Below are 26497 nucleotides of genomic sequence, written 5' to 3' on the forward strand. Positions count from 1 at the left end.
CTTAGCCCCAAAGTGAGAAAGTGACTTGCCCTGGGTTTCATGGCTAGTGAGTAACAGAGCTAGGAGTCCACCCCCTGCCTGATTTCATATCTAATCTTTTTAAAAGCTGATTGTTAGTTTGCTTTGTTCTTAGATGTCAGTTACTACTTTGGTGAAATCAGTAAATACATTTTCCATTCTGCAGAAAGTGAATTGTGGCTTACCCATCCCCTCACCACTCCTGTGGAGCAGTCACTGGCAGCAGCTGTGTTTTTGAGGCATTACTATGGTGAGAATAGGTTACTTGGCCTGTTCGGTGGGTTCCAATTTGTCCTGCCATTTGGTTTCAGAGTTATTTGAAGGGTTCTGAAAACAGCTATGTAATAACATATGCAGAACGCCTTTTCAGTCTTGTCTTTATCACCCATTGGCAAGGAACTTGTTCTGTGGATTCTGTGGCAGCCTAGAGCCTTTCTCCCCTGTCTGTCATCCCAAGGTTGGCTTGGCAGGATGTGGCCTGGGTGTGAGGAGAGAGAGAGAGACTATGAATTAGATAAAATTCAAGAGCAGATTTAAAGTTTTGCCATTCTTGGTATTACCTGTGCTGGGTTTGCTCATTCAAGAACTGTTGAGCACCTCTCAATAGTACTATGAACACTTTGCTGGGAACTGACAGGTGTCCACAAAAACAGAAGACAGAGACTCTTGTAGACTTTCTGGAGGGGTAGGATGCCTGGGCATGGAGCAAATAGGTAGCAGTATGGATGGTTGGAATGATTAAGTGGCTAGAGCATGGTCCTGGCAGGGAGTGCCCTGGGGGCTCAAGGAGGTAGAGGTGGAGGCCAAGGTGAGGAGCCATGCCCCAGGACAGTGAGCATGCACCCCGTGGCACCAGGCCCAGCACTGTCCACAGCAGCACTTGGGAGCACTTCTGGATTAAGGGCTCTGCAGTTCCAGTGGGTGGACAGGGAACCTGAATTCCAGGTGAGGGATCGTGGAGCAGAGGCTCAGAGTTGACAAAGGACAGTCAAGGTCATGGGGCAAAGACTTGAGATATCATGGCCAGAGGTCAGAGCTGTCTTTAGGGAGTCCTCGGAGATGACGTAGAGATAGGATGTCTACCTGGGACCCTCAGGGTCAGGCTGGGAAGTTGAACCTTACTTGGTCAGTAGCAGGGTGGTGGCATTTTAGGTTTGTAACAGGGGTAGTGACAGGCTATCCCAGGTGTCTTAGGAAGAGTCATGTGGCCAGAGAGAAGGTTAAGAGAGGAGGCAGGGGCCCAGGGAGTAGGCTGCCATGTTGGACAAGGGAGAGAGGAGGAGGCATAGGTCGCTGTCCCCAGCAAGGTCAGAAGGAAAGAATGGGCCAAGAGAGTGCTGGTGGAACCTGGGGCAGGCTGGTTGTGAGGGAGGAGGAGGGACAAGCACAGACATGCTCGTGTCGTCAGGGCATGACAGAGGGAGTGAAGTGCAGCTGGGCTGGGAGGGCAAAGGGTGGATTTGGTTGGGATTTAACAGCAACGTCGGTAGTAAAGGTGGCGTTCCAGGCAGGTCAGGTGGCTTACTAGCTTTCAGCAGCAGTGGCAGTCATAGTCTGCCCACCAGGATGAGTGTTTAGTGAGAAGGTCAAAGAGCCTGAGCCCTGGGGCAGAGGGAGGAAGAGGGCCTGGAGTAGGAGTGGATGAGAATCAATGGAATGTGTTCCAGTTTTAGGCTTTTCCAGAACCTAGAGAATAAGTGAAGTGAAATTTAAAATCTTGTTGTATGGCTTGGATTGTTTCTATTAGTTCCAAACCCTGAATTTTTAGGGGTCTTCTGTATAAATGTGAGCATGTCATATCAGTAGAAATTCTGTGCTTTGTGTGAGTGTGGGTGTGTGTGGGTGTGTGTGTGTGTGTGTGGGTGTGTTTGTTTGTGTGTGTGTAGAAAATGGGCTTTGCTGGATGCCTCACTGGTCTCCTGAAAGGCAAGGACATCCTGTTGATTGCTAAATGTCTGTAAGCTAGACAATTAAAGGAATTAAATTGAAGGGATCCTTTGTCACAAAATCTTCAAGAAATTCTATTCCAAGTGAGAAAAGGCACAAAGAAAGACTTGAGACTCTCCTTATCAGTGTCACTAGTCCCTTTGGCATATGTTGGGTGTTGGAAGGCTGTTGGGCGCCTCATCCCCCCATCTGATGCCTGTGACCATTGCAGCAGGAAGCTCACATAACCTGGTGCTCCTGGCACCTGACTTGTTTCCTATCTTTGGATTTTGATAGCATGCTACTTAAACAAAAAAGCTCTTGGAAGTAATTTTCAAAGGAGAAAAAAAAGATGTTAAGTTAAAAGACTGTAGAGGTAGTAGTTTGATTTATTTTTTAATGCATCACATGTGGATTGTGATTATTATTCCTTGATGTGAAAACTGAAGGAGCCCCTGCCCCCTGCCTGCCATGTTTCCTGGATGGCGAATGCCCATTCCTGTTCTTGCAGTGCCCTTCGTGAATATTTCAGCTCTGTGCTCTTTGTGCAGCAGCCATGATCCCTGAATGTTTGAGCAGAGTCCCTCATGCCTGCTTGGACAGCATTTATTAACTTCAACTTAAATTCATTCCATGTGGGTTTCCCCTTCAAACAGCGGGGAGCTCAACCAAATGGTAAAAATGAAGATGTCTTTGGATTCAAATTAATGAGGCATAAAAGTTGTGGTTGCTTTAAAAAGAATTAGCCAAGAGTTTCTGGTTTAGTCCAGTGAAGAGAAGGAGCACCTCATCTCGGACTCCAGAAAGGCCTGAGTGAGGCCATGAGATGAGTGGGTCTTGGGGCGTCCAGTCTGTGGATTCCCCTCTGCTTGGCTAGACAGACAGGGCAGGTTATCTCAGACGGAACCAGGAGGAGTCCCACTGCACCCCCATGTCCCAAAGGAGAACCTGAGGCTCACTGAGGACAGAGGTCAGGGTGGCCCAGGTCATGTTTCTAGTCTGTGGCCCAGGCAAAGTCAGAACCAGGACTCCTCTTCCCCCTCATTCTGGGACTTTCCTAGCTGGGGGCGAGGAGCAGTGGGAGGGATTTGAACAGAGATGAAAAAGTGGAAGCGGTTCTGTGTGATGTCACCAGGCACCAGTAGTCCCATCTGTTGGTTGGTTGAGGCTCCGGCAGCAAGGATGTGGGGGAGGAAATTGGATTCCAGGAGGGGATGGGACCCCAAGGGCCCTCCCTCCCCTAGTTCCCAAGGCAGACTCTTGACTGGTTAACTCCTTGCAAGCTCAGGGCACATGACAGTGAGAAATGAGAGCTTATGCCAAAGTCCACTCAAGGGACCCCGCCCCCACTGGGCCCAGGCGAAGGGCCAGCCCTCTTTGGCCTTGATTGGGCCACGACAGCGCCCTTAGTGCCGGGTTGGGTTCCGGGCCTTGCTCTCGCATTTTAAGAGGCTGAGCTGCGCTTTCCGCCGCCGGCGTCCCGCCACAGAGAGGTCGTCTTTGTCTAGCCCTCTGGGCGGGAGGAGAGCACTAATCCCTGCTCGGGACGAAGGTGGAGGAGGCGCGTCTGGTCCTTGGGGGCCTGGAGGGTGGCCTCGCACGCGGCCCCCTTCGGTCTCGGAGCGGGACCCTGGTGGGTGGAGGCGGCCTCCTCCGGAGAGTGGGGAGGAAGCTGGAGGAATGTGGACGTGGTGCGCGGCACCCCTGCTGTGCTCAGGCTGACTGACCCGAGGGGAGCGGAGCGCAGGGCTCCTCTTGGCCCGGCTCGGTGCGGGAGCGGGGAGCACGCGGGCTGGCCGCTGTCCGTAGTGCTGAAGGGGCGGCAGGGAGGCGGGTCCGGGACCGCCAGGCAGCACACACCCAATCTGGGGACCGCCCTCCTTCTCCCGGGCTCGGCGCGGCGGTGGCAACTGGCACTGCACCGAGATGGACTGAGAGCGCAGCGGCGGGAAGGCGGCGGCGGCGCCGGCGGCGGCGGCGGCGGCAGCAGCAGCAGCAGCAGCAGCAGCTGCAAGAGTCCCCGCAGCCTCAGGGCCGGACCCACTTGCACACTCGGGAGCCCCTCCCTGGGGTGAGTTGGGGCAGGTGGAGCAGGGATGGGGCGGACGGGTCCTGGGGCATGGGATCTCTTGGGCTTTTATGTTTTCCTTCCCCATTGTAAATTTCTTCTAGCCCCGATCTTGAGCAGCCTACAGGGCTGAGGGCTCACATCTTTGCCCTGATACTTCCCAAGACAGGGATAGCGGGCAGGTCCCTCTGCCCTCACAGGCCAGGGGACAAAGGGTTTAGCCAGAAGTCAAAGGACAGTCATGAGGCATGTCCTCCTCCCCACCCTGAGTGCAGCCCACTACATGGCCCTGGGAAGGGCTGTTTGCCCAGGCTGGTGTCACAGGGGCAATACTTCCCCTCTCTGTGCAGGGGGCCAGCCCTGGGCAGCCCAGCCGCTGGAATTCAGCGGAACCAGAGGCCAGCCATCTTTTAGCAGAGAAGGCAGGCTTGAGCCTTCACTGGGGCTGCAAGTGAGAGGTAAAGCTCTTTCCCTGCCTACTTCCAGTCTCCTTCAGCACCTGAGCTGCCATAACCAGGGCTTCAGGGGCGAGGGTCACTTCAGTGCACCTGGCTCTTGTGAGTGAGCTGGACTTAGGCAGAGGAGCTCTGGAGTGGATACTGAACAGGCACTCCCTGTGTGTGTGTGTGTGTGTGTGTGTGTTTTCCCAGCACGCAAAGGGGATTTTAAACTCCAGTGGTGCCTGTCACAGGAAAAGCCCTTGTCCAGCCAGCCTGTGCCTCTGAGTAAGCAGTTTGGGGTCACGCTGGGCAACTACCCAACCAGAGGAGCCTTGGGCTTCCTCAGTCCCTAAAGCTGCCCCTCCTGCCTTGAGCCATCCGCTGAAGGGGGAGATGTGTTTAAACTTGATGGGTCACCTCTGCCTTCGATCCTACCAGCACTCGGTTCCCATCTCCATCACCTGGCAAGGTCAGACACATAGACCTCTTATCTCCTAGAGCCTGAAGGGTGGGCTGTTGGGGGCCTTTACAGCCTTAACAAAGGACTTTTGGTGTGTTGGGGAGGTGATGGGGTGGAAAGAAGGGGGGTGGAGGTGGAGGGACCATCCTCCAAGGCCCTGGAGAGGTCTGGTTATGCTAGAGTCCAAGCTGTGTGAGGCGCCTGTTCTAGCTTGAGGGATGTAAATGAAGCTTCTGAATCTCGTCAGACTCATGCTGGAGAACTGGGGTCTATGTTTTGTTCCATCTGTCTAGCCTAAGCTGTGTGCGTCAGAAACGACTGGTGGGCAACGTTCTTGGATCTTCAGATGCCTAACAGTGCCGATGAAATGAAAGAAAGGGGGAAAAGATGTGTGAGATGTGCTGGTTTTAGGGTCAGTGTGAGCTACAATGGTGCTGCAGTGCTGATGGAAATGCATGCCAAAGATGTGCTAGCATTACTTGGCATAAAGCAGACCACTAGGTACCCAGGTACCGTTTAGTCTCTTGCCAATTTTCTATAGAGAGGGAAGGTCATAAGGGGGAAAGTATAATAACTGCACATATATGTTTACATTATTCTTGACCACTTTTTTCCACCCAAAAGTATTTTTGTATTGGGTTGGTAAGTTTTTACCTACCATGTAAACACTTTCTGTTTTGGCCAGATAAATAAACCTCTTTAGAGAGTAGTTGCCTGGAAGGACGGCTGACTCATAACTGTGCTTTGACATCCTTGCTGACTTGTTTCATAAAAATATGAAGTCTAAAAGCTATGATAGCAGGCCGTCTAAGCAGCAGGCCATTGCTTTTGTTTTGGGAAAATAGTGTGTTTGAGCTTTTCATGTTGTTTGTTTTGAAAATAGATTTATAGCCCAAAAGTTTTCCGTAACTAGATCAAGTTGGGGTATATATACTTTTAGCCTGCTCTGCACATGTAATGCAGTCAGGCTACCTATTTTTTTCATATTCTGAGCAACGTAAAACCTCCTCAATAATTAAGGTGGGCTCAAGTTCTCCTCTGTAACTGAGGAAGATAACATTTGAGGGTTGACTAGGTGATACATAGTCCTCGGTCCAGCTCACAGTCTCTGTTCAGAAGTCTTGCACTTGGTTGTATAACATGCAGGCCTGCATCTGTGCATGAAAAATATGAGCAGAACTTTTCTGGGGGATTTCTCAAGGCTAAGGTGGAAAATAAAGAAATAGTGATGAATATTTAATAATAGAACAAATTTCATTTTAGTGAAAGCAATTGAGTTGGGGTTCCTGGTGGAATGGTGTTAGGGATGGTGGCAACATCTGTGTTGTATAAAGGAGTGAAAAGAGGCCCAGCTTTGGAGACTGACGTACCTGGGTTTGAATTCTCATTTTGCCTCTTATTAAGTATATGCCATGATTTAGCCTCCCTGAGCCTCAGTTTTATCATTTGTAGAATAAAGAAAGTAACGCCTGCCTGGTATGTAAACTTAACACAAGATTGTAGGTGCTCAATGTTGTCTTTAATAATCTCTTGCCATAGGTAGGCTGTGGTTATCAGAGCAATGTGAGTGTGTTGAGACAAAATCCCCACACTTACCAAACTGTGAGGGCCGTGAAAGGAACCGGTAGTTTGCCTGGTCCTGCTGGAGGTGGTGTTCCCAAGGTGGGGACTGTCCTTGGGTCTGGTGTCATCCAGGGACCTTGGCTGGCCAGCAGTGGAGCTTGGGCAAAAGGACAAGGGGGGACTGTTCTTTCCAGGAGAAATGGAGCCTAAATGCCAGAGGCCATGAGGTGTCTCTGTTCAGAGAAACCCTTCTAGGAAATGGTTTGAGGTAGGGGAGGTTTCGTTGCAGGGAGAGGCTGCTGCTGTCCCTCCTGTGGTTTTCTCTTGATGATACTGGGTTTTCCTCCAACAACGTGTGTCTTCTCCTGTTTATGTCCCACGTGCCCCATGGTAACAGCAGCTAACACTGGGTGGGAGCTTACTTCAGGCTGGGCTTTCCTGTAGAATCCTCATAACAACCCTGTGAGATGAGAACCATTGCCATCCCTATGATACCAATGAGGAAACGGAAGCTCAGAGAGGTTAGATCGCAGTTGCCGAAGGTCTGACTGCAGCACCTGCCTCTCCTGCACAAGGAGAGGGCCTCACAGATGAGCCAAGGACACAGAAAGGAGGAGTGGCATACCATGGTCACCCTGAACTCCAGGCTCAAAATCCAGTGCTCCCACCTCACACTGAGGTGACAGCGCCTATTGCTGGGTGGCAGGAGGAGGAAGAATAAGCAGGGGTTAGGGTCAGCTGGAGAGAATCACAACGGGGAGAAGTTAGTGTCCAGGACCTTCGCTTCTAGATCATCTCCTCCTCATCCATGAATGGGGCTTGTGATACGGCAGCAGGGACCACAGCCACAGCTATAAGCAGAGCTGGAAGGTGAAAGGGCCCTTGGAAATTAATGAGGCCGACCTCTCATGATGTGAAGAGCCTGAGGCCAGGAGAGGGAATGACTCATCCATGAAGGGGAGTGGGGAAGAGGGTCTTTATTCCATCCCCCAGGACAAAAGCCCCTCCTAATGGACTGCTCCAGCAGTGCCTCTCTGGGGAGCCTGGGGTGTTGCTGGTAGCAACATCAGAAAGGGTATCCTAAGTCCAGGGACCTCTGCCATTCTAAAGATGTCCCCAAGGTGGGCAGCTCCCTCTGCCGCTGACTCGCCTGCCCAGGAAGCAGCTCCATCTGGCCTCTTCTGGCACGTGGTTGCATTTGCAGACTGCATTGATTTCCATTTCCTGGGGTGACGAGGTAATTTAAAGGTTATTCAGTTGAGTTTCTAGTTCCCTTGGCTTGAGATCTTTCTCCAAAAACGCCTGCTGCTAACAGCCTGGGTACCAGGCCTTGATATAAAAAGACTTGCTTGTTGCCCATAAACTTGAATTATTTACGAAGCGTGTGGCTGTCTTATAGCTGCTTTGCACACATGCCCCGCCTCAGTGGTTACTTAATGAGTGTACCCGTGAGCTTGCTTTTTAATTGAACGGCATTTCATGAGGCTAAACCAATCGCTCCTCCTGCAAGCATGCTGCTTTCCCTGGGCTGCCATTTTCAGTCACTGGCCCCCATCCTCTTATGTCTCCCACCCTGAACCCCAGCCCCTGTGAGCCTCAACTCCTTCCTCTCCTTCTGCCTGAGGCCGTGCCCTGTCCATCTTCCTACCTCATTTTCTCTGGATTCTGTCCCTTCCCTCAGGCCATGCTGCCACTGCCCTGATTCAGTTTCTCATTATCCTTTTTGCAATATCCTTTGACCTAGCTGCCTCCCTGCATCAGGCAGGCCCCTTTTAGACTTGCTCCTGTATGCCTCAGGGAGATTAATCTTTCAGGAACGCTAGTTTTGCTCTTGTCATTGATCTCATGACAAACCTTTCCTGGCCCCCTACTGCCTCCAGCATGAGGGCTGATGCCTCAGCCCAGCCTGGAAAACCTTTCTGCAGGCTGGCCCAGCTGCCTGCACTGCAAAGCACAGAGCTAAGGCCTCTCCTGCAGCCTGGCTCTCCCTCCTCTCCCATGCAGTGCTCCTCCTTCCACCTGGACCTATCCCTTCCCTTTCCCACCTCCTTCAGGCCCAGCTTCAGAGCTGCCTCTTTCAAGCTGCCTTCCTCCTCTGACTTTTCCTCCCCTGCCTAGCCCCAGAGCACGCTGGCTTAGTTATTCATTCACAGGGATTGTCTGAGCATTGCTGCAGGTCAGGTTGGGTGCTGGGCACCACTAATGCCGAAGTGAGTGTTGTGTCTCACAAAAAGATATGTTGAAGTCCTAATGCCCAGTACCTGTGAATGTGACTTTATTTGGAAATAGGGTCTTTGCAGATGGAATCAAGTTAAGATGAGGTCAGTAGGGTGGTTCCTAATCCAGTATGGCTGGTGTCCTTCTAAGAAGAGGGAAATTTGGATTCAGACTACACACAGAGGGGAAGGCCATGTGAAGATGGAGGCAGAGATTGGAGCGATGCTGCCACAAGCCGAAGAATGCCTGGAGTTACCAGAAGCTGGAAGAGGCCAAGAAGGATTCTTCCCCACAGCCTTCAGAGGGAGCGTGGCCCTGCTGACACCTTGATTGTGGACTTCTAACCTCCAGAATTTTAAGAGAATAAATTTCCATTGTTTGAAGCCACCCAGTTTGTGGCAACCCTAGGAAACTAATATAGTGAGTATGACCCCTTCCCGCCCCTCAAGGTGCTGACCATTTGCAGGGAGACAGACAAGACCCTTATGAGTCAGTGTAGCAAAGGCAGCAAGAGACATGCGAGGGTGTGAGGAGAACCTGAGGAAGGGCCCTCCTCCAAGTAGCCTTCTTTCCCCTCTCTGGGGGGCAACCGTCAGGTAAGGCTCCCTTAGGGAAAGGAGGTCCACACCCGGAGATGACAGGAGCCAGTCAAGGGAAAGAAAGGCAGGCATCTCAGGCCAGGTGAACAAAGGCATGGGAGGGAGGAGCAGTGGGTAGAGCCGAGGAGCGGGGAGTAGGAGTTGCTGAGGCCCACGAGGCTTAGCTCCTGGTGAGCTGTGGTTTGCCAAGGAGTTTGAACTTGAACTTGCTGCTGTGGATATCAGGGAGCCATGGAAAGGAAGTGACAGAGAGCAGATGATGTTTTCAGTAAACTGTCCCCATCAAGGATGGGTCAGAAGGGGTAAACATGGAAGCTGAGACCTTGTTGAGCCAGGGGTGGCTCACTTCCCAAGTGGAGAAGAGGGTATGGATTTGCAAGCTGTTTTGAATTTAATGTCATCAAGACTTGAGGACTCATTGTATGTTGGGGCCCAAGGAGAGAGAGAAACCACCAGAACTGATCCTCAGGTCTCCAGCCTGGTGCCTGGGGTCAGAAAGAATTGTCTGGAGAGGGAGAGGTTGTCATTAGGGAGCAGAGGAGAGATGCTGGGCTCAGGTGGGGACAGGCTGAGTGTGGGGGACATCCAGGTGGCTGTGGAGATTTGGAGCTTGGAGGGAAGAACTGTATTCATGGTACAGACGGGCAAACACAAACAGGGAGAAAGGACAATGAGCCATCAGCGTGGCCGCCATCACTTGGGCCCCGGCATGGAGTGGGAAGAACAAGGGAGTGAGGACTGACTCCTGCCTGGGAGGACAGTGGGTGTGTGGCAACAGGACCAGAAAGCAGGGGGTTTCAAAGAGAAGCAGTTGGTGTGAATCATGCTCATCACAGTGAGGGCCCTAAAGGGGGCATCAGACAGGGTGGCTACATTCAGGGATGAGTCTTCTGAGCAGCAGCACATCTGTCACTTCTTCCTTCCCTATACCTTCTGTCTGCACTTGCCTACGCCATCCTCTCTTCTTTTCTGGCACCTTTCCTGACACCTCTCTGGACCATGCAGCCCACAGCAGGCCTGGTGAGGTGAAAACAGGTGGATGCCTGGACACTCACACGGTGGCCTCTCCTGGGCCTCATCCCTGAGCTACAGCCGTTACTCTCAAGGTCACTGGTGTCCATGGCCATGAGTGTCTGCCAGCACCCTAACAGTTGAGGGTGGGGTGAGGCCTGCAGCCTGGCTGGATAATAGGTGCCTGAGCCTCCTTCCCCCCTACATCCAGTTGCAGCTGTGTCCATTCTTTGCAGGGCCCGTCACCATGGGCGGCTCTGTTCCTCCGCCTCATGGGGATTGTGCCACGGGTGCGCCAAATGATCCAGCCCCTCTCTGATTGCTGCCTGCCAGGTTGGTCTGTGTGCACTGATGTAGTGGCTTCTCTGATGTGACTTCTGGGCCCTCCTTCCCTAAAACTCACTCATTATGCTCCTTCCTTCATGCCTGACCTTCCACCATTAGAGAGTCTTTTGTAGGGTCTCCTAGGTTTCAACATGAGCAGGAGTTAATTCTGGCACACTCTTTCCAATTGTAATTTGTTGGGAGATTACTTTAGTTAGGAAACACAAGACTGTGAAATATTTAAATGATTCTAAAATATATAACAAAATTTAGTCATCTTTCATTACCTCCCTCCATCTCACTCCCCTCCCAAGAGATATACATACCCATTTGTTAACTTGGGTCCTTTTCCAGATCTTTTCCCATGCATTTACAAAGCCATGTAAGTACACACGCACCCACGCACACATACTGACATATATATAAATGAGATTGTATCGTGCATATTGATAAGCAGCTTGCTTTTTCCCTTATCAGTATGTTTTGGAGATCTTTACATGTCAATACAAATAGACCCAACTCATTTTTAAAATAACTGCATAGAATTCCTTAGTGTATCATAATTTATTTAATCATTTCCCTCTTGATGGACAGTTACGTTCTTTACATTTTATTCATATTTCAGAGAATATGATAGTGAACCTTCTTGTACATGCACCGTTGTGTAAGTTTTTCCATGGCATAGATTCCTAGGAGTGGAATTGTTAGGTTATAAGGGCAGGCCGTGATAACTATCAACAGACACTATCAAATTGTCAGCCAAAAAGAATGCATAAATTTATATCTCCCAACAGTGTGGATTGTAAACAGAGGCTACTCCATCATTCTTTGTATTCTTTGTTACTCTGATGGGTGAATGAAAAGGCATTTCCTTGCTCTGTTTTGCATTTCCCTTATTACCAATGAGACTGAGTATACTTTTATCTGTTTATTGACCAATTATATGCATTTCGTGACTTGAATATTCATGTTCATTGCCATTTTACTGTTTAGATATTTATATTTTTCATGCTGATTTGTAGGAGTTCATTCGAAGTTACAGTTATTTCTCCTTTGTTGGTTATATATTTTGCAAATATTTTCTCTTTCTTTCTTATCTTTTAACTCTGTTTATGGTAACTGTGATGCTGTGGAATTTCTAAACATTTATGTTGTAAGATCAATCAGAGGCTTATTTTTACTTAGTGGGAAAAAATGGAGCTTGGAGGTTTAAAATATTGCATTCTTGACCCTTCTCTGGTCTGTGTTTACTCTTTGACTTTGAACAAAACCCCTTAACTTCACTAAACTTCAATTTTGCCAGCTATCTAACAGTGCTGTCTGTCCTGCCCAACCTCACCCCAGCTGCCATGAGGATCATGGGAGAAGCTGTCTTGACAGGGCTTCATAGCCATTCTGAACTTCACAGTTAAACTGATTTGTTGATAGACATTGAGACCCAGTCTTCCAGCACAGGCCTTGTCTGCCTTGACTTCTTGCTCATTGGTCCCGGCCTGTGTCCCTGACATCCTGCCATCACAACTTACATTCCCTGAGCAGGGCATCTATTCCCAGCCAACTCTTCTGTACTTCCTTTGTCCCTTTGGGAAAGAGTTTCAAATAATAAATCACTAGACTGAATGTAGCTTGTTCAGTTTTTGTCATTGTTGTAGGAAAGATTGCACAGTAAGATGAAGAACATGTGGAATATAGGAAATTCCCCAGTAGCCTCACACTCTCACAAAACTTTTTGATTTTTGCACGTTCCCTTCCCTTCTCTCCCTGCACATACACTTGTATTTCACATCTTTGGCATCATATTAAACATGACACTTCATGCTCTGCTTTTTCTACCCCATCTGATAGCTAACAGTCTTCTGTCTTTATAATGATCGTTTTATTGGCTGCATAATATTCCACTGAGTTGATGTACTTTAATGTTTGGAATCATCCTCCGGTTGTTGAGTATTTGTGTTTCCCATTTGTGCTATTGTAGATAATGATGCAATGAATGTGTTTGTACTGAAAGCTTTTCCCTCTCTTGAGTTATTTCTTGAGGGAAAATTCCTGGGAGTCGGATTACTGACTTAAGGGCAGCAGCATCATGGGCCTCGACAAGCTATAATCTCTTTATGGAATGAATGTACTGATATTCAGTGCCACCAACAGTGAGTGAGCGTGCCAGCCTCACTGTACTCTCACTGGCATTAGGGGTTAATTAAATACATTTTTGACCATCTTAATATACTTAAAAGGATATCTACCTTAATGCTGCTTTACTTTGTATTTTAATAACCAACAAAGAGGGAGAAACGTTCTGCAACAGATTTGTATTTTCAATTCTTTTTCTTGTCACTTAATTTTTTTAAAAAAGGAGTAATTAAAGACTAGACAAATGGACGTAATCTCTTGGGAATACCATTGCTTTGTCTTGAGGGATTTGTTGGTGAAATTGATGTTTAGACTCCAACAAGCAGAAGGCCTTTTGGTCAATAACTAATGTAAGCAGTTGAATGGGGCCAGTTAGGCCGGCCACTTCTGGGAAGAGAAGGGGCTGAGAAGAGGCTAGTGTCCTCAGAGCTACCTGGTGGGACCTGACCCCCATTTTCTGTGGGGTCCTTCAGGTGACCTGGTCCTCAAGCAGGCGGCCCTTCCACATACATGTGCAGGGATGCAGTGTAGCCCCTGGCTCGCTCCAGGGCACAGCCCACCAGGCTCAACTCCCAGAGAGGCTGGGGTTCAGCCTCCCCCACCGTGGATGGGAAGGAAACTTGTATGGGGCCAGGCTCAGCTCCGCCTCTTCAGCTGCCCCTAGCAATAGAGGGCACGTGTGGGCAGAGTCAGGCCTAGGCACCACCCCTACTGAAATGTCTCATTTTTGCCTTTTTTCAAAGTGACTTGAATAGTGCACTCTCCCCCGTTCCGTTTTTCTGACCTAAAATAATCAATGACAAGATAAAAATTTTTTTCTCTAGGAAGTTTATTTGAATTGCCTAGCAACGCATTATCATAAATTGCTCTCAAATTAATTCTTTGGCTTCAGCGTAGAATCATTTATTAATGATGATGGCAGTCAGCATTACGCATGGCTATTCATAGAACACTTCTGTTTTAAAGGGCTTCATTCTTAAGATATCCCCACAAGGAACTTGTATGCTGGACAGACTGCTGGAGAACTTGATTCTCCAGACAACACGGAGGTCAGCGCTTCTCTTCTGTGGGCTCGAGCCCCTCATTAATGTTGACTCTGAGGCCCAGATGGGGAACCAAAGGTCCCTAATTCTCACAGTGGTGAAGGGCTGTGGCCAACTCAGGTCAGGAAGCCACCATCGGATCCTGCCCCTGTGGGACTCCCAAGCCTATGCTCACCTCTGCGCAGTCCAGTCAATGGCAGAGGTGCAGAGGAGAAGGGGCTGCATGGTGTTGTGCACAAGAAATGCTGTCTGTGAGGAGTTGGGAGAGGGGGCAGCGATGGAAGGCTTGAGAAGGCAAGAAGGTGGTATGCATGTATAGGCAAGGCCAAATAGGGCTCCAGATGAATGATTAAGTTGCTTTCATTGATCAATTGATGGATCTGTTTATTCCTATGCTTGTTCAATATGTGCCTACCATGTGCTGGGCCACACTGGAGGCTGAGAATAGTAGGAAAAGACCAGTCTCTGCCCTCAAGGAGTTCAGTCTGGTGTGGGAGATAGACAAATAAATAGGAACCCATAGCAGGGCACTCTAGGTCCTGAGAAAGAAAGAAGCCCAGGGCATTCTGGGAGCCCAGACTCAAGGAAATTCACCTGTGATCCTATTGTTTTAACATTTCCAAATATGCATAATTTTCACACAATTATAACTATATCATATGATTTACCTTTTTCTTCTCAGTATTTTGTTTTTAAGCAGTTTCTTATTTCTGCAGAGCCATCACATATGTAAGTCTGAATGGCTCCATGATATGCCATGAAGTTGATAAAATAAACATTCACCTGCTATTAGACTCAGGTTGCTTTTAGGTTTTTGCAACAAATGGCATTGCACTCAGAGTCTTGTGCTTCTTTCCCATTGTTCACACTGGGCTGTAGGGTATAGACGTACTTGTGGTTGTTGTGCACAGCCACGTGGCCACCAGAGGCCTCGCACTAGTTTCCGTGGACTGTTTCCGAGTACTGGAATGGGTAGCAGACACACCCACCCCTCCATGCACATACGGATATGTATATGAGAATTTTAGTTGAGTGGATGTGTGTGCCATATTATTGAGCAAAGGATGGAACATATTGGGAACAGAATCTGATTAACAGTGTTCTGGTAGCAAATGGAAGTGGGGAGGCCAGCCTCGAGGGAGGCTGTTGCAGCCGCAGGCCAGGTGGGCTGTGACAGGGAAGTGGTAACTGTAGCTATGAGAGGAAACCAAAGACTCTGAAGTGATCAGATCAGCTGGTCTTGATATGAGGTCAGATACGAGCTTAGAGGGAGGGTTACAGCTGCCTCCAGGGTTGCCAGCACAGAGTATTTAGGGATGAGTGGACCTCAGGAAGGTCGTGGAGTCAGTGCACTTGGTTTTAGGAAGTTACAGTTAGAGTGTGGGGGCAGGAGCAGGGCTAGGGTTCAGCATTGCTGCACATGGACGGGAGGGGAACTTGTATGGGGCTCAAGGCAGCCGGCAGAGCAGTTGGAATTACCCATCCATCATCTTATGCTTGGTCTCTTGGCTTTCTTGCTGCTGGGTCAACTAAGACTTTTCAGCTAATGTATCTTCTTCTTTAAAGACAAACTGGCACCCTTCTGGCTGGCTGCTAAGCTAGGTTGCAGATTTTTAAGTATGTCATATGAGCAGAATCTGATAATTGTTTGATGTGTCTTACAGCGTAAAATAATTATGTACAAAGGAGAAATAGTGTGTGTCTTTGCCTTAGTAGGACTGCGTGATTTTCTTTTGTATTTCTCTTTATTGTTTTGGTTTCCTCCCTGGTGCGTTTTGTTCTCTGTCTGCTCCATTACAGCTATCAGCCAGGTGTGGCTCTAGGTGAGGGTAGGCAGACAAAGGAAACAGGGTCAGTGACCCCAGTATTCCGTCCCTGTGAGGACAGCTCGAGGCACCCAGCCCCTCTGCCTTCCCCTTCCTTATCGCTGAGATGGAGGGCACGGCTCTGGAGTTGAAAGATTCTGCCAGCTTCCAGAGTCCATCATACTTGGCACCTGGTTAATTATCCTCAGTTGGATTTATTCTTGCACATGCAAATCCTTTAAAAATTGGCTCTGTGTTTATGAGCATTTCCCAAAGCATTCAGGACACTGCTCCAGTCTCACCCCCTTTTTCCTTATGAGGCCTCTGGGAGCCCAGGGAGCAGTATTCTGCTTAAGGGACCCCACAGCATGGTTCAGAGTGTGGCCTCCAAGGTAGCCAGAACAGGCCAGTTCCAAGACCCTGGGCAGTCACTTTACCTCAGAGCCTTAGCTTTCTCATCTGTAAAAGAGGGTGTTGGTGGAACCTACCAAACAAGGCTATTCAGTGGAGATTAAATGAGGAACTGCAGGAAGTGTAGGTAAAGCTGGCAGCTGGCAGCGCCAGCACTTGGCATTTCGGCAGCATTCCATCACGGGTAGCCATTTGCATCATTATGATGCTCATTTTGTTGGCAAAAAACCAAGGCCCAGGGTAACAAAATGCCTTATATCCCCTAGGGCAGTGAATCCAACACAATTGCTAAGGATTAATTCTCTAGGTGGAAGAAGTAGTTGCTTCAAAGGCCCAGAAGGGAATTAGCGACCCAGCACCACCTTCCCTGAGTCTATTACTTTATAACAGGAGCTTCATTGTGTATTTGAAAACCTTTAAATTGGTGAAAATTGATTGATTCAGTTTCAGTAAGTTACATTTGATAAATTCTGTTTACTGAGCTCCTGTGAGGAGGTGGTGTTGGGGAGGCTTTGTCAGAGATGGAACAGTGGCTAAAACCCAGGCCTAGGGCTCAGAGTCTGTAGTCCAGGAGAAAAGACAAGACATAAACAGGGAAGAGTGAGGTGGGGCCAGGGCCAAAGAGTGGGGCCGGCCCAGGCCTGGACTGCCTTACAGTGACTGTGTGCTCAAGCCAAGATGTCAGTGTGGCCAGAGCAGAAGGGAGGGGAACAGAATGGGCTTGCTTGCGGGGTCTTGGAGACCACTGAGGGGAAGAGTGACAGAGCCTGGCATACGTTGGAATAGGATCTTTCTGGCTGTTGTTTTAAGTGCAGACTTCCAGTGGAAGCAGGAGACCTGCTAAGGAGGCCCTGGAAGAGTCCACAGGCAAGATGGTGGTGTTAGGCCTGGGTGGCAACAGTGGGGTTGGTGAGACAGGAGGGGATCCTGGCTGTATTCTAAGGGTAGAGCTGTCAGGATGTGCTGACTAGCTGGAGGTGAGTCTAAGAAACAGAGGAGTCAAGAATGACTCCATGGTTTCTATCTAGAGCAACTGGGAGGATGGCACTGCTGCTGGCTGAGTTGGGGAGGACTGGGGGAGGATAGGGGCACAGGTCTAGGGGTACCATTGGGATTTGGACAGTTGGGTTTGTGATGTCCATCACACATCCCATAGAGAAGTCCTGCAGGCAGCTGGACAGGCGAGTTGCATTCAGAGATGTCTGGCGGAGACCAACGTTTGTCTCCAGTTGACCGTAGCCCTGTGGTAGCAGCACCAAGGCAGCCCTGCTCCCTGGGGCCCTGCCTGTTGCCTGCCTCAGAGAGAGTGGACAGGTGGCTGCAAGTGGCCGGATACGGGTGCACCAGCTGCCACAGCAGAACCAGAGGGTGACCAGGTCTCAGAGATGACCCTGATTTCCTGGAATCACCGTCATGCCCCAGGCCATTATTATTTCCCACGTGCCTCTTGGCTCTCAAGGGCATCTTTTACTTTGAAATAAAACAACGCCAAGCCTTCTGCTGCCTGGGGTGGCACTTCGCTCGGATTTTCCAATTAGAATGTGATGTTTAAATGGGGAGCCTGCCCAGGCGCCCCGGTGCCCTAGGCGACGCACGGGCAAGCAGGGGGCGAGCAGGAGGTGTGCGGGCCAAAGCCGCTCTCCGGAGGGAGGAGAAGGCTCCCAGGGCTCCCTCCTTCGGCTCCCACGGCACCGACGGGGTTAATGGGCTCGTGCAACGGGCAGCGGGCGGGCGGCAGTGGTGCATTGTGGTAACGCGGCACTGGGACCCGTGAGTGCCTGCCACCTCCGCCTGGCGGCCCGCCGAGCTGTGCGCGCGTCCCTGCGAGCCCCCGGGGGCCCGGCGCCATGTAGCGCCCCTCGGAGGCTGCCCTGCCGCGGGGATGAAGGGACGCGGCTGCTGGGAGACGGCCTCCGTGCGCTCCTTCTGCAGCTCCGGCTGCCTGAATAAATTTAAGAAGGGTTAGTGCTGCTCGGCTTCCTCCCGGAGGCCGGGCTCCCCGCACACGCCCGCCTGGCGCCGGGCTTGCTGCATGATCAGTCCACGCGAGTCTCTGATGTCACTCCCTCGCGGCGCGGGGAGCCTCGGGAAACCCCTGGCCCGGTACCCCGCTGGTGTGCGCTCTGGACTAGCTTTACGCGCGGGGCATTTTGGAGAGGGGGCTGTAGCTAGAGATGTGACCGTCTAATTAACCTCTGCAAAAAAGAAACGAAATATAATCCAGAGCTTTCTGGAAAGAAGGGGGAAGCAGCAGGTCCGTGTTTGATCCACCCGCCTACCCCTCTGCCCCAGAGCTGCTTGGGGCCCACATGCCGTGGAGCCTGGGCAGAATTACTGCTTTGCCCACAATGTCCTAGTCCTGGGGCCACCCGTGGTGTCGACTGTGCCCAGTGCATGACCCAACCCTCTCTCCTTTGCCCTTTGGAGAAGCTGCGACAGAACTGGAGAGTCACTATAAAGTGGCCTCCTGGGTTTGAGCCAGGGCCAGCCCTGAGGATGCTGCCCCAAAAGATGGTGGTCCTGAATGACAGCCCTGGGGAGTGCCGGCACTATCCGTGCCTGAGAGCCCTTTGTCAGCATTAGGGGGAAAGCTTAGCTGTCTTAAGGTTGAAGCTTGCAAACTGGCTAAGCTCCTGCATGCAACTCCTGATGCTTGACACCTTCATTATGGGAGATTTTGCATGAGTGAAACTTGCTGTGTTTACTTTAATGAGTGTTTCTGTTACAATTTGAAACTCTGGGAAAAAATTAGGATTCTTTGACCCTGTAGACCTAAAAGACACAGAGGCAGTTAATTTCACTTAACTCTAGTTTATTAGAAACAGCTCCTTTTAGAAATTAATGCCCTCTGATCTGTAATAAACCTTGTAATTAACTTTGCCTACTGACTGGCCACAGTAATGGCTTCATAAGGCTCTGGCCCAGTGCAGGCATCCTTGAAGCTGCAGACCCCAAGCCTCAGCCCCAGAGTCACGTTTAACCATGCAAATTCTCCTGAAAATACCACCTGAAGTCTTAGGGTGTTTGTAATTATAAACATTTGAAACTTGTTTCATGGGGAGCTGATACCTCAGCTCCATCTTAAGAATCCTTTAAAGAAACATGCAAGTGAATTTTGTCCAAAGTATGCCTTCTGATTTTAGAAGATTGATCTTAATTTCCAGTTTTTATTTTGGATATAGAATCATTTTTAAGGCACTTATGTTCTTTACGCAAAGTTTAAATGATGTTCCTGTTATCAATTTGGATGGGTTTATTCTGAGGGTGAATTTTGGAGTTAGGAAAAAAAAAGAAAAGAAAGTATGTATAAGATAGGTGTTAAAGTCTTCTTCATCTGTTGGCCTGTCTGGTGATTTTCTTGGTTGCCATTCTCTAGAAGATTTGTGGCCAACAGGAAGCATCGGGCCTGGTACCCACTTGCTTTCTGCTTGGTTGTGGAAGGGATACTCACCTTTGGAAACTCAGGTGTGGCCAGAGCGGCTGCACTTCAAGAGTGGTGAGAGGGTAACCTCGTTGATTGCCAGACCCCTCTGGGCCAGGCCTTCCTTCTTACCCCGCCTGTCACCATACCACTCTGCACAGTGGGTCTGGGGACGAGGAGCTCAGGAGGTGGTATGTCGGCATGGTGCTTAGAACAGGGCCTGGAGCAGAGCTTGCTGTGCCAGCCAGAGGAGGCCCAGGAGCCAGCGCAGCAGTCAAGAGCAGCCAGGACTCAACTTCAATGTCAGAGACCCCAGGGGCAAACAGCAGAGTCTCCCTTGGGTGCTCTTTTTGAAGGCGGGCCTAAGAAGGCCAGAATGGAGGAGTTTTCAGGAGAAACTGGAAATGTCTGTTTTTAAATGTTGGCCAAAAAACATTTTTAAAACAATCTGCACGTGTCTAAACAGAACATTTCTGCAGGCAGGATAATGCCTATGAACCTTGTCAGCTAAAGAGAGAGGAGTAACAGAGGCAGAGATGGGGTCCGCGGGAGGCCTGGTTACCTGTCGGCTTGGGAGGTGGGAGCCTCCTGGCCCCTCACTGTGCATGTGGCAGGCACAGACATGGGTCCTGGCCTCTTTGCAGACAGATTGAAGGGTGTTGAAATGAGAGGTCACTCCAGACAAATTTCCCCTTAGAAAAGGGTCCCAGTGAAATTGCATCACACTCCTGAGCCCATCTGTGTGCAAATTGGCGGGTATCTGGGCTTGCAGCCTGCCCAGGGGGATTAGGGACTGAGGGCAAGGCAGTGGCCATTTCAGTGGCAGGACAGTGTCTGGGCCTATGGAGGTTCATCACATGGGCTGTTACTCTGGGGGTCCCACAATGTAGCCGGGGCATCAGAGGACCTGAGTTCTTGTCCTGATTCTGCTGCCAGGCTGTGTGACCATGGGCAAGTCCCTGCCCCTCTGTGGACCGCAGTTGCCCCCACTCCTATAAATGAGGGGAGGAGTGGATTGAGAAGGGCTGGCCTACACCCTGCTCTTGGACCTGGGCACATGAAAAGGAGGCCTGGGGAGGCTGTTGACAGGAAGCTGCTCCTCAGCAGGCAATGGCGTGTTCATACTGCACCTCTACCACATGCCTGACCTTCAGCTAGCTTCTTAGCCTCTTTAATCCTCAGTTTCCTTGTCTAAAAGATGACATTAAACCCACTTACCTGACAAGGTGGCTGGGAGGTTGAAATGAGATAATATGTGTCTATACCTACTGATAAATCAATCAGTCTATTTATTTGTGTCTCTCTGCTTCAGACAGAGCCGGGCATCGCAAATAGGGGAAATGCCCACTCCGGGTCTCTCGTAAGCACTGAATTCAGCCCTCGGCAGCTCACTCCTTTGCCTTTGGGTGTATGCACGTGTGTGTGCATGGATGTATGTGGGACTTCTGCATCTTTTCTGGTTGGAATGCAAAGCTCTGAAATTCCAGAAAATAGGGACCCTCGCCCTGGCAAGGTAAATTTACTAGAGGTCAGGACTGGGTGGCCTTGGGTTGCCACTTTCTCATTGGGGACCTCAAAGAGCCCCTGCGTGCCTACCAGCCACCCTCCATGTGACTGACCGCACTGTTTGCAGTGTAGAGAGCTGAACTCAGCTTGACAAAGACTGCGCCATGTGTCAGGGAAACAGGAGGGGATCAGGGACATGAGTCCAGGTACTTGAATGTTCTGAGGGCATGTTGTTTTGATGAGGTTTTTTGCATCTTTGAATTCTAGGACAGGTACCATTCTTAGAGAAAGAAATTCATAGAACATCAAGTGAGAATTGCCATAGGGAGGGGCCTTCAAAAAGTCACAGGTGGGGTCCTTTTGGGGATAGCTTGCCAAGATGTCTGTGTTGTGTTCCCTGCATTCAGTGTCTGCTGGGGTCCTTGGGAGGAAGGACTAAGGCCAGAAGTGAGGGACTGGCTCTCTGCTCTAATCATCTTCCATGTGTGTGCAGAATGACCTCCTAGTGCCTGGGGATTAGCATCTGTCATTTCGCTGGGCCTGGTGTCACAGCCAGGCCGGTACAGCCTGACCCTGCTTTGCCTACTCGGCTGAATGTCCTTGCCTGTCCCTCACATTTTGATCAAATTCAACCTTGCAGGCCCAGTGCCCAGTGAGTTCCTCCTGGAACTAGAAGCTTCACTCCCACCCCTCAAGGCTAGAGGTGACCCCTCCCCTCAGAGCTCTCCTGGGCTCCCTTCTGCAGCAGGCCTGGGTTGTTTGATTGCCAGTCTTGCCCTCCTCTGAGGCTGTAAGCTCCCAAAGGTGGAGGCTGGGTCTCACTTGAATCTGTGATGTGCCCCCCAACCCGGCACTCAGTGCTCTTGTGTAATTACTATTCCATGACCAGCCCAGCAGCCTAGAAGTGAATGGAAGGAAGGGCCATCTGAGGCTGAGCGGCAAGGAACATCCTGGGCTGGTGTTTTCCCTTCCAGCTGGGGTCCTTAGCCTCCTGTTTTTCCTCTGGGAATTTCTCCTGGTTCACCGGGACACTCCTAACTGAGGACTGGAGAGATGGGTGGAGTCTGTCCTGCCCTCTCTATGGTGAGTGGCTCCTTTGGAACAACTGGGGAAGCTCAGAGGTGTGCGGAGGGGGAGGCTCTTGGGTGAACCTAAGGCATCATGAAGAGCTTCCTGGAGGACACCCAGCTGGGTGTTGGAAGATGAGTAGGCAGGTAGAGGATGGTGACAGGCAGGTGCTCAGTTAGGTTCGAGTGAGGTGTCAGGGCCTCATGACAGGTGAGAGGCAGGCGTGGGCCCCACTGTTGGGTTGGATCAAAAAGGACAGGTGGGCAGAAAGGGGTGTGAGTTCTGCCGGCTCTGGAGGTGGTATGTGGCTTACAAAAAGGAGTCTTCAGGATAGCACTGACCCCGTTAATGTCTTCCCTGCACCCAGGGAGGGGAAGGACATCTGGCCTCATGAGTGGTCACCATTACTTGGTGTGACACATGGAAGCAGGGCATTCTCTCAAAGACATGTCACCTGGGGGAGCCTCTGTCTGCTTACCTGTAGGATGGAGGTGGTGAGACTTCTACCTGGTGAATTAACCTGACAGCAGTAATACCTATGAAAGCCCCCCACCCCTTCCTGGCACGTGGTAGCTGCTCATCATCATTATTATTATTATGACTTTTTGGATCCCTCCAACCATAAGTATGGCTACTTGTATGCGTGCACATTATTTTGCAAGTAGATACCTGTCGGGGGAGCAGAGTTTTACTGCTATAATTTCCACAGAGGCTGAGAAGAACAGTTTCAGCAAGCCGGCCTGCCAAGGCAACTGTGGGATCTTGTGCATGGTACAAGTCTGGACTTTGGAGCCAGATGAGACCCAAGGGTGATGCAGGAGAGGCTGCTCCATCTTCCCCATCTAGTGGGGTGAGGCTGCCGTGGAACATGAAATGAGGGGCAGTGTGAAGCCCTTGCCACATATAAGGGGGCTTTATCAGTGGTAGCAAGTAAAACAATTATTGGCCATATTATTCAACAGATGAGGAGACCGAGGCTAAAGGAGGAGAGGTGACTTTCCCAAGATCACACAAGCAGAGCGGGACCAGAGCCTGCACGCTCTGCTGGCACTTTGCATGACGGTGGAATGGAGAGTCAAGGGGCAGGGGAAGGCCAGCAGGGAAGGCTATAGACCAAGAATCTGAGGGACTCTCAAGGAGCTGACCTGAGTGGAGGCCACAGTGGGTGGGGCTGGGGGCTCAATTTCTGGAGCAGAATCTGGGGAATGTAGAGTGTGGTGATTTGGGTGATTCCTTGTTGAAAGAGGCTAAATGCCAGGGGGAAGTTTCAAAAGTTTTGATGCTTTTGAGTCAGAGCCAAGAGCAGTAAATAGTAAGAGCAGACAGAGAATTTGTCTTTTCTGTTTAGCAGAAAATCTGGCCACTCACTGTGCTGAGAACTGTCCCAGCAGCTGTGTGGGGCACACCATGTCCACAGTGGGTAACAGAAATCCAGCCCAGAGGGGCTGGGCATGCTGGAGTCCAGCCAGCATCCTTCTGACCCCCGCACCGGTGCCTCCCCTGGGAAGGGACAGATGATGGGGCACGGGCCTGTCTGGCCAAACTCAAAGTGCAGGAGGTGCCGGTCATGCCGTGTAGAGAAGATTTGGGAATGTTCACCCAGCCTGAGGAGCACAGGAGTCCATGAGCTCTGAGGAAAGGCACTGCCACGGGGCAGAGAGGTGGGCAGGAAGCTAAGGGGTGGATTGGGTGGGCTACATGCAAGGGTGTCCGAGGTAGAGGGAGCGTCATGTTGGGGGCGCCGAGGAGGACCACACACCTGCGTACATGTGGATGTCACTGTGTGGCGGGGGCAGGCCGAGGGTAGGGAGATTGGAGCGGTGAAGCCAGGAGGTGGGGGAGGGGAGGGGAAAGGTGGGCAGAGCAGGCTTCCCCCATTGCTTTGGATTGGCTGTTTGGAAGTCTGCCTCGGCAAACAGGCTTCATGTCTGTACCAACTCTGAGCCCCTGGGTGGTGAGTGGACCACTGTGCTGGATTGTGAGGGCTCAGAAAGGAAAGAAGGTGATAATCAGGAGAAACCTCTGCCTTGGGGACAGCAGAGAATGGGAGCCAGTCCTGTACGCAGCAGCCATTCCCTCGAGCAGCAGCATTCCAGTGAGGAGGGTATTGGCCGAGCGGGACTGACAAGGCTGTGACAGGCCCTGGGCTGCCCCAGCCTGGGTTCTGTTGCCCTTGGTGGCCCCAAGGAGCCTGGAGAATGTGGTGCACTCTCCAGGGAACTGGTTCACTTGTCATTCACAGGTTGGTGTGCAGGCCTGTGATGACCCCAGTTGGCATCCGTCTTTGGAAAAGGGCACTCCTTCCTCAAGACCCTTTAGTTCCACTGAAACTGTTGTAATGTACTGATTTTGTCAGAGAAATACTCTTTTCTTCCATTTGTTGATGTGTATTATAATAAAAACAAATCTACAGTGTCTGTTGTGAAAGGTGCCCCCTAGGGTTGTACAGTGCACAACCTGCTCAACCATATGCAACAGCCCTGTTAATATAAACATTTATCCAGAGCAATATTTGGCTGCCCTGAGGATAACACAATGGCCTCTGTAGACTCCAGGTCAAGAAAGAGAGGGCTGCCCAGGTGGCCAAGCCAAGACAGGTGATCCTGCAGGTGGCCTGGCACAGGCCAAAGTGGGAGCAGGGCTTGGAGGGGCCCTCAGAAGCAGGGTGGGGAGGCCTCAGTGGCCAGCATGGGGTCAGGCTTGAGCCCCAAGTCCTCTCCTGCCCAGGACTGAGAGGTTTGCTCTCGGTGAATCTTCCTCTGACCTCATCTCCCAGCAGCATGCGGCACTGCCCTCTGCAGACACGAGTCATCCCCCTGACGCCTCGTTTTCCATAAAGTGCCAGTCAGCTCAGTTCGGCAGCAGCATCTGATCAAATAGATGAACAATATGAATAAAGATGAAGTTATGGGCTTCGGGCTGCCAAAGATAAATTTCCTTTTATGTCCTGTTTCCCTCTGATGTGTGTGTTGAATAATGATTCCTGACGCACATTCTTCAGAAATAGTAGCTGCCCAGGCTAGGCGCTGTGGTGAGGCGGAATGAGGTCACAGACTTGAGGAACAGAACCCTACTTGGGCAGCCTCCCTCGTCCTGGCCTGGTGTGCCCAGTGTCCTTGCAACCATAGGTGGGAGCTGGTTAGAGGACAAATGTTTTTTCCTGAGAGGCTAGAACTGACAGCCAGCCAAGCCCCCTGGGTACCTCCCTCCACCCGGGGTATTTTTCCATCAGTGTGGTTTGTATGGAGTGGGGTCCCTGCAACGTGACTCTTAGCTCATTAACCATTTGGCAGCTGCTTATCTGCCTGATGAAATCCCTTCCCCAAACCCACTCCTCACCTCCCCCCAACACACACACTCTTTGTTCCTGGCCAAACCTTGAGGTTCATCTGGGCCAGTCCTCTGCTCCCTATACATTCATTATTGTTAAGGCTTATTTGCTCTTAAGGCAACAATTCCACATGTTCAAGATCATGGTGTTTCCATAACTTCATTACTCCTCATGTCACTGTTTTTAGGTCTCTATTTTAGTATTTTTCCTTTATGTGAACATCCTTTTTACATCACTGAGAGACAAAAAAATTACCATTTTCGTGTGATTGTACATCATAAGCACTTTCCCACGTTATCACAGGCTTAATATGTATGGGTTGAATGACTTGGAATGCCTTTTCCTTCTATTAGACATTTTTGTTTTTCCCAGATTGTCCAAGAGCCAAACTGCTGCCTGAGCATCTTTGGCGTGTAAAATTTTTCTCCGGTGTTTCTTTCTAGGACAAATTCCCGGGAGTGCAGTAGCTGAGTCAAAGGGTGTGACTGCTTTCCTCTGGCACATCGCCCTCAATGGAAGCATTCTGGTCCCTAATGCTTTCGGGGCTCAGTGTGAACATCTTCTCTCCATCTCCCCTCCATTAGGCTTCCATCATTCTGAGAGTGTTTTTTGGCCAGGCATAAAATTGTGCCTTGTTAGTCTTTTAACTTGCATTTGACTAACTGAAAAAGGATGAATTTTCTCCACAAGTTTGTGGTGGTTATTTGTGGGTACCCTTTCGTGGCTCATCAGTTGCATCTTCTCCTGCCCTTGTGTGGAAACCCAAAGGGAAGCGTTATAAATGTTGGTTTATGTTGGACGTGGCTGGAACCCAAGCCAGACAGGACTCCTTGGGACCCTGGCACTGCTCTGCTTTCCCTAGTTGATGGGATTCAGAGAAGTGGTCCCTGGAAATATCATCCCCTAGCAGGATCCACTGCACAACTTGTGGGGCCCTTGTTAAAAAATTATTGAGTTTCAAGACAGACAGCTAAGCATTAAACCAAGCACGGGGCTCTTCTGACTTCGGGCCCATGTGTGTACACAGGTCACACGCCAGTGACGGACACCCTGCCCCCATGCTCTGGAGTCATCTTGTTGGAGTGGACAGAGTTTGGAAGTGGCTTGCTTGACCATGCCAAATCCACCCATTAGCTTTCCCAAGGGCCGCTCCAGA

General features: G+C 50.4%; 1 protein-coding gene across 5 annotated transcripts in view; it reads left to right on the plus strand.

Annotated features, from left to right (window-relative positions):
* The window catches only part of OSBP2 (oxysterol binding protein 2), a 183734-nt gene that overhangs the window by 93661 nt on the left and 63576 nt on the right, over positions 1 to 26497 (plus strand). The window contains exon 1 of one of the 5 annotated variants that reach the window (XM_070516396.1): positions 3088 to 4015. The exons of 3 other annotated variants lie outside the window; for them this stretch is intronic. Coding sequence is in view for 1 of the 2 variants with exons in the window: in XM_070516395.1 (XP_070372496.1) it covers positions 17898 to 17976 (79 nt within the window). In the remaining variant the exon portion in view is untranslated. Of the gene's footprint in view, positions 1 to 3087; positions 4016 to 17836; positions 17977 to 26497 lie in introns of those variants that run through there. One more of the 5 variants, XM_070516395.1, reaches the window with a different exon arrangement.

Source organism: Equus asinus, chromosome 8, assembly GCF_041296235.1.
Source record: "Equus asinus isolate D_3611 breed Donkey chromosome 8, EquAss-T2T_v2, whole genome shotgun sequence".
Taxonomy (NCBI): Eukaryota; Metazoa; Chordata; class Mammalia; order Perissodactyla; family Equidae; genus Equus; species Equus asinus.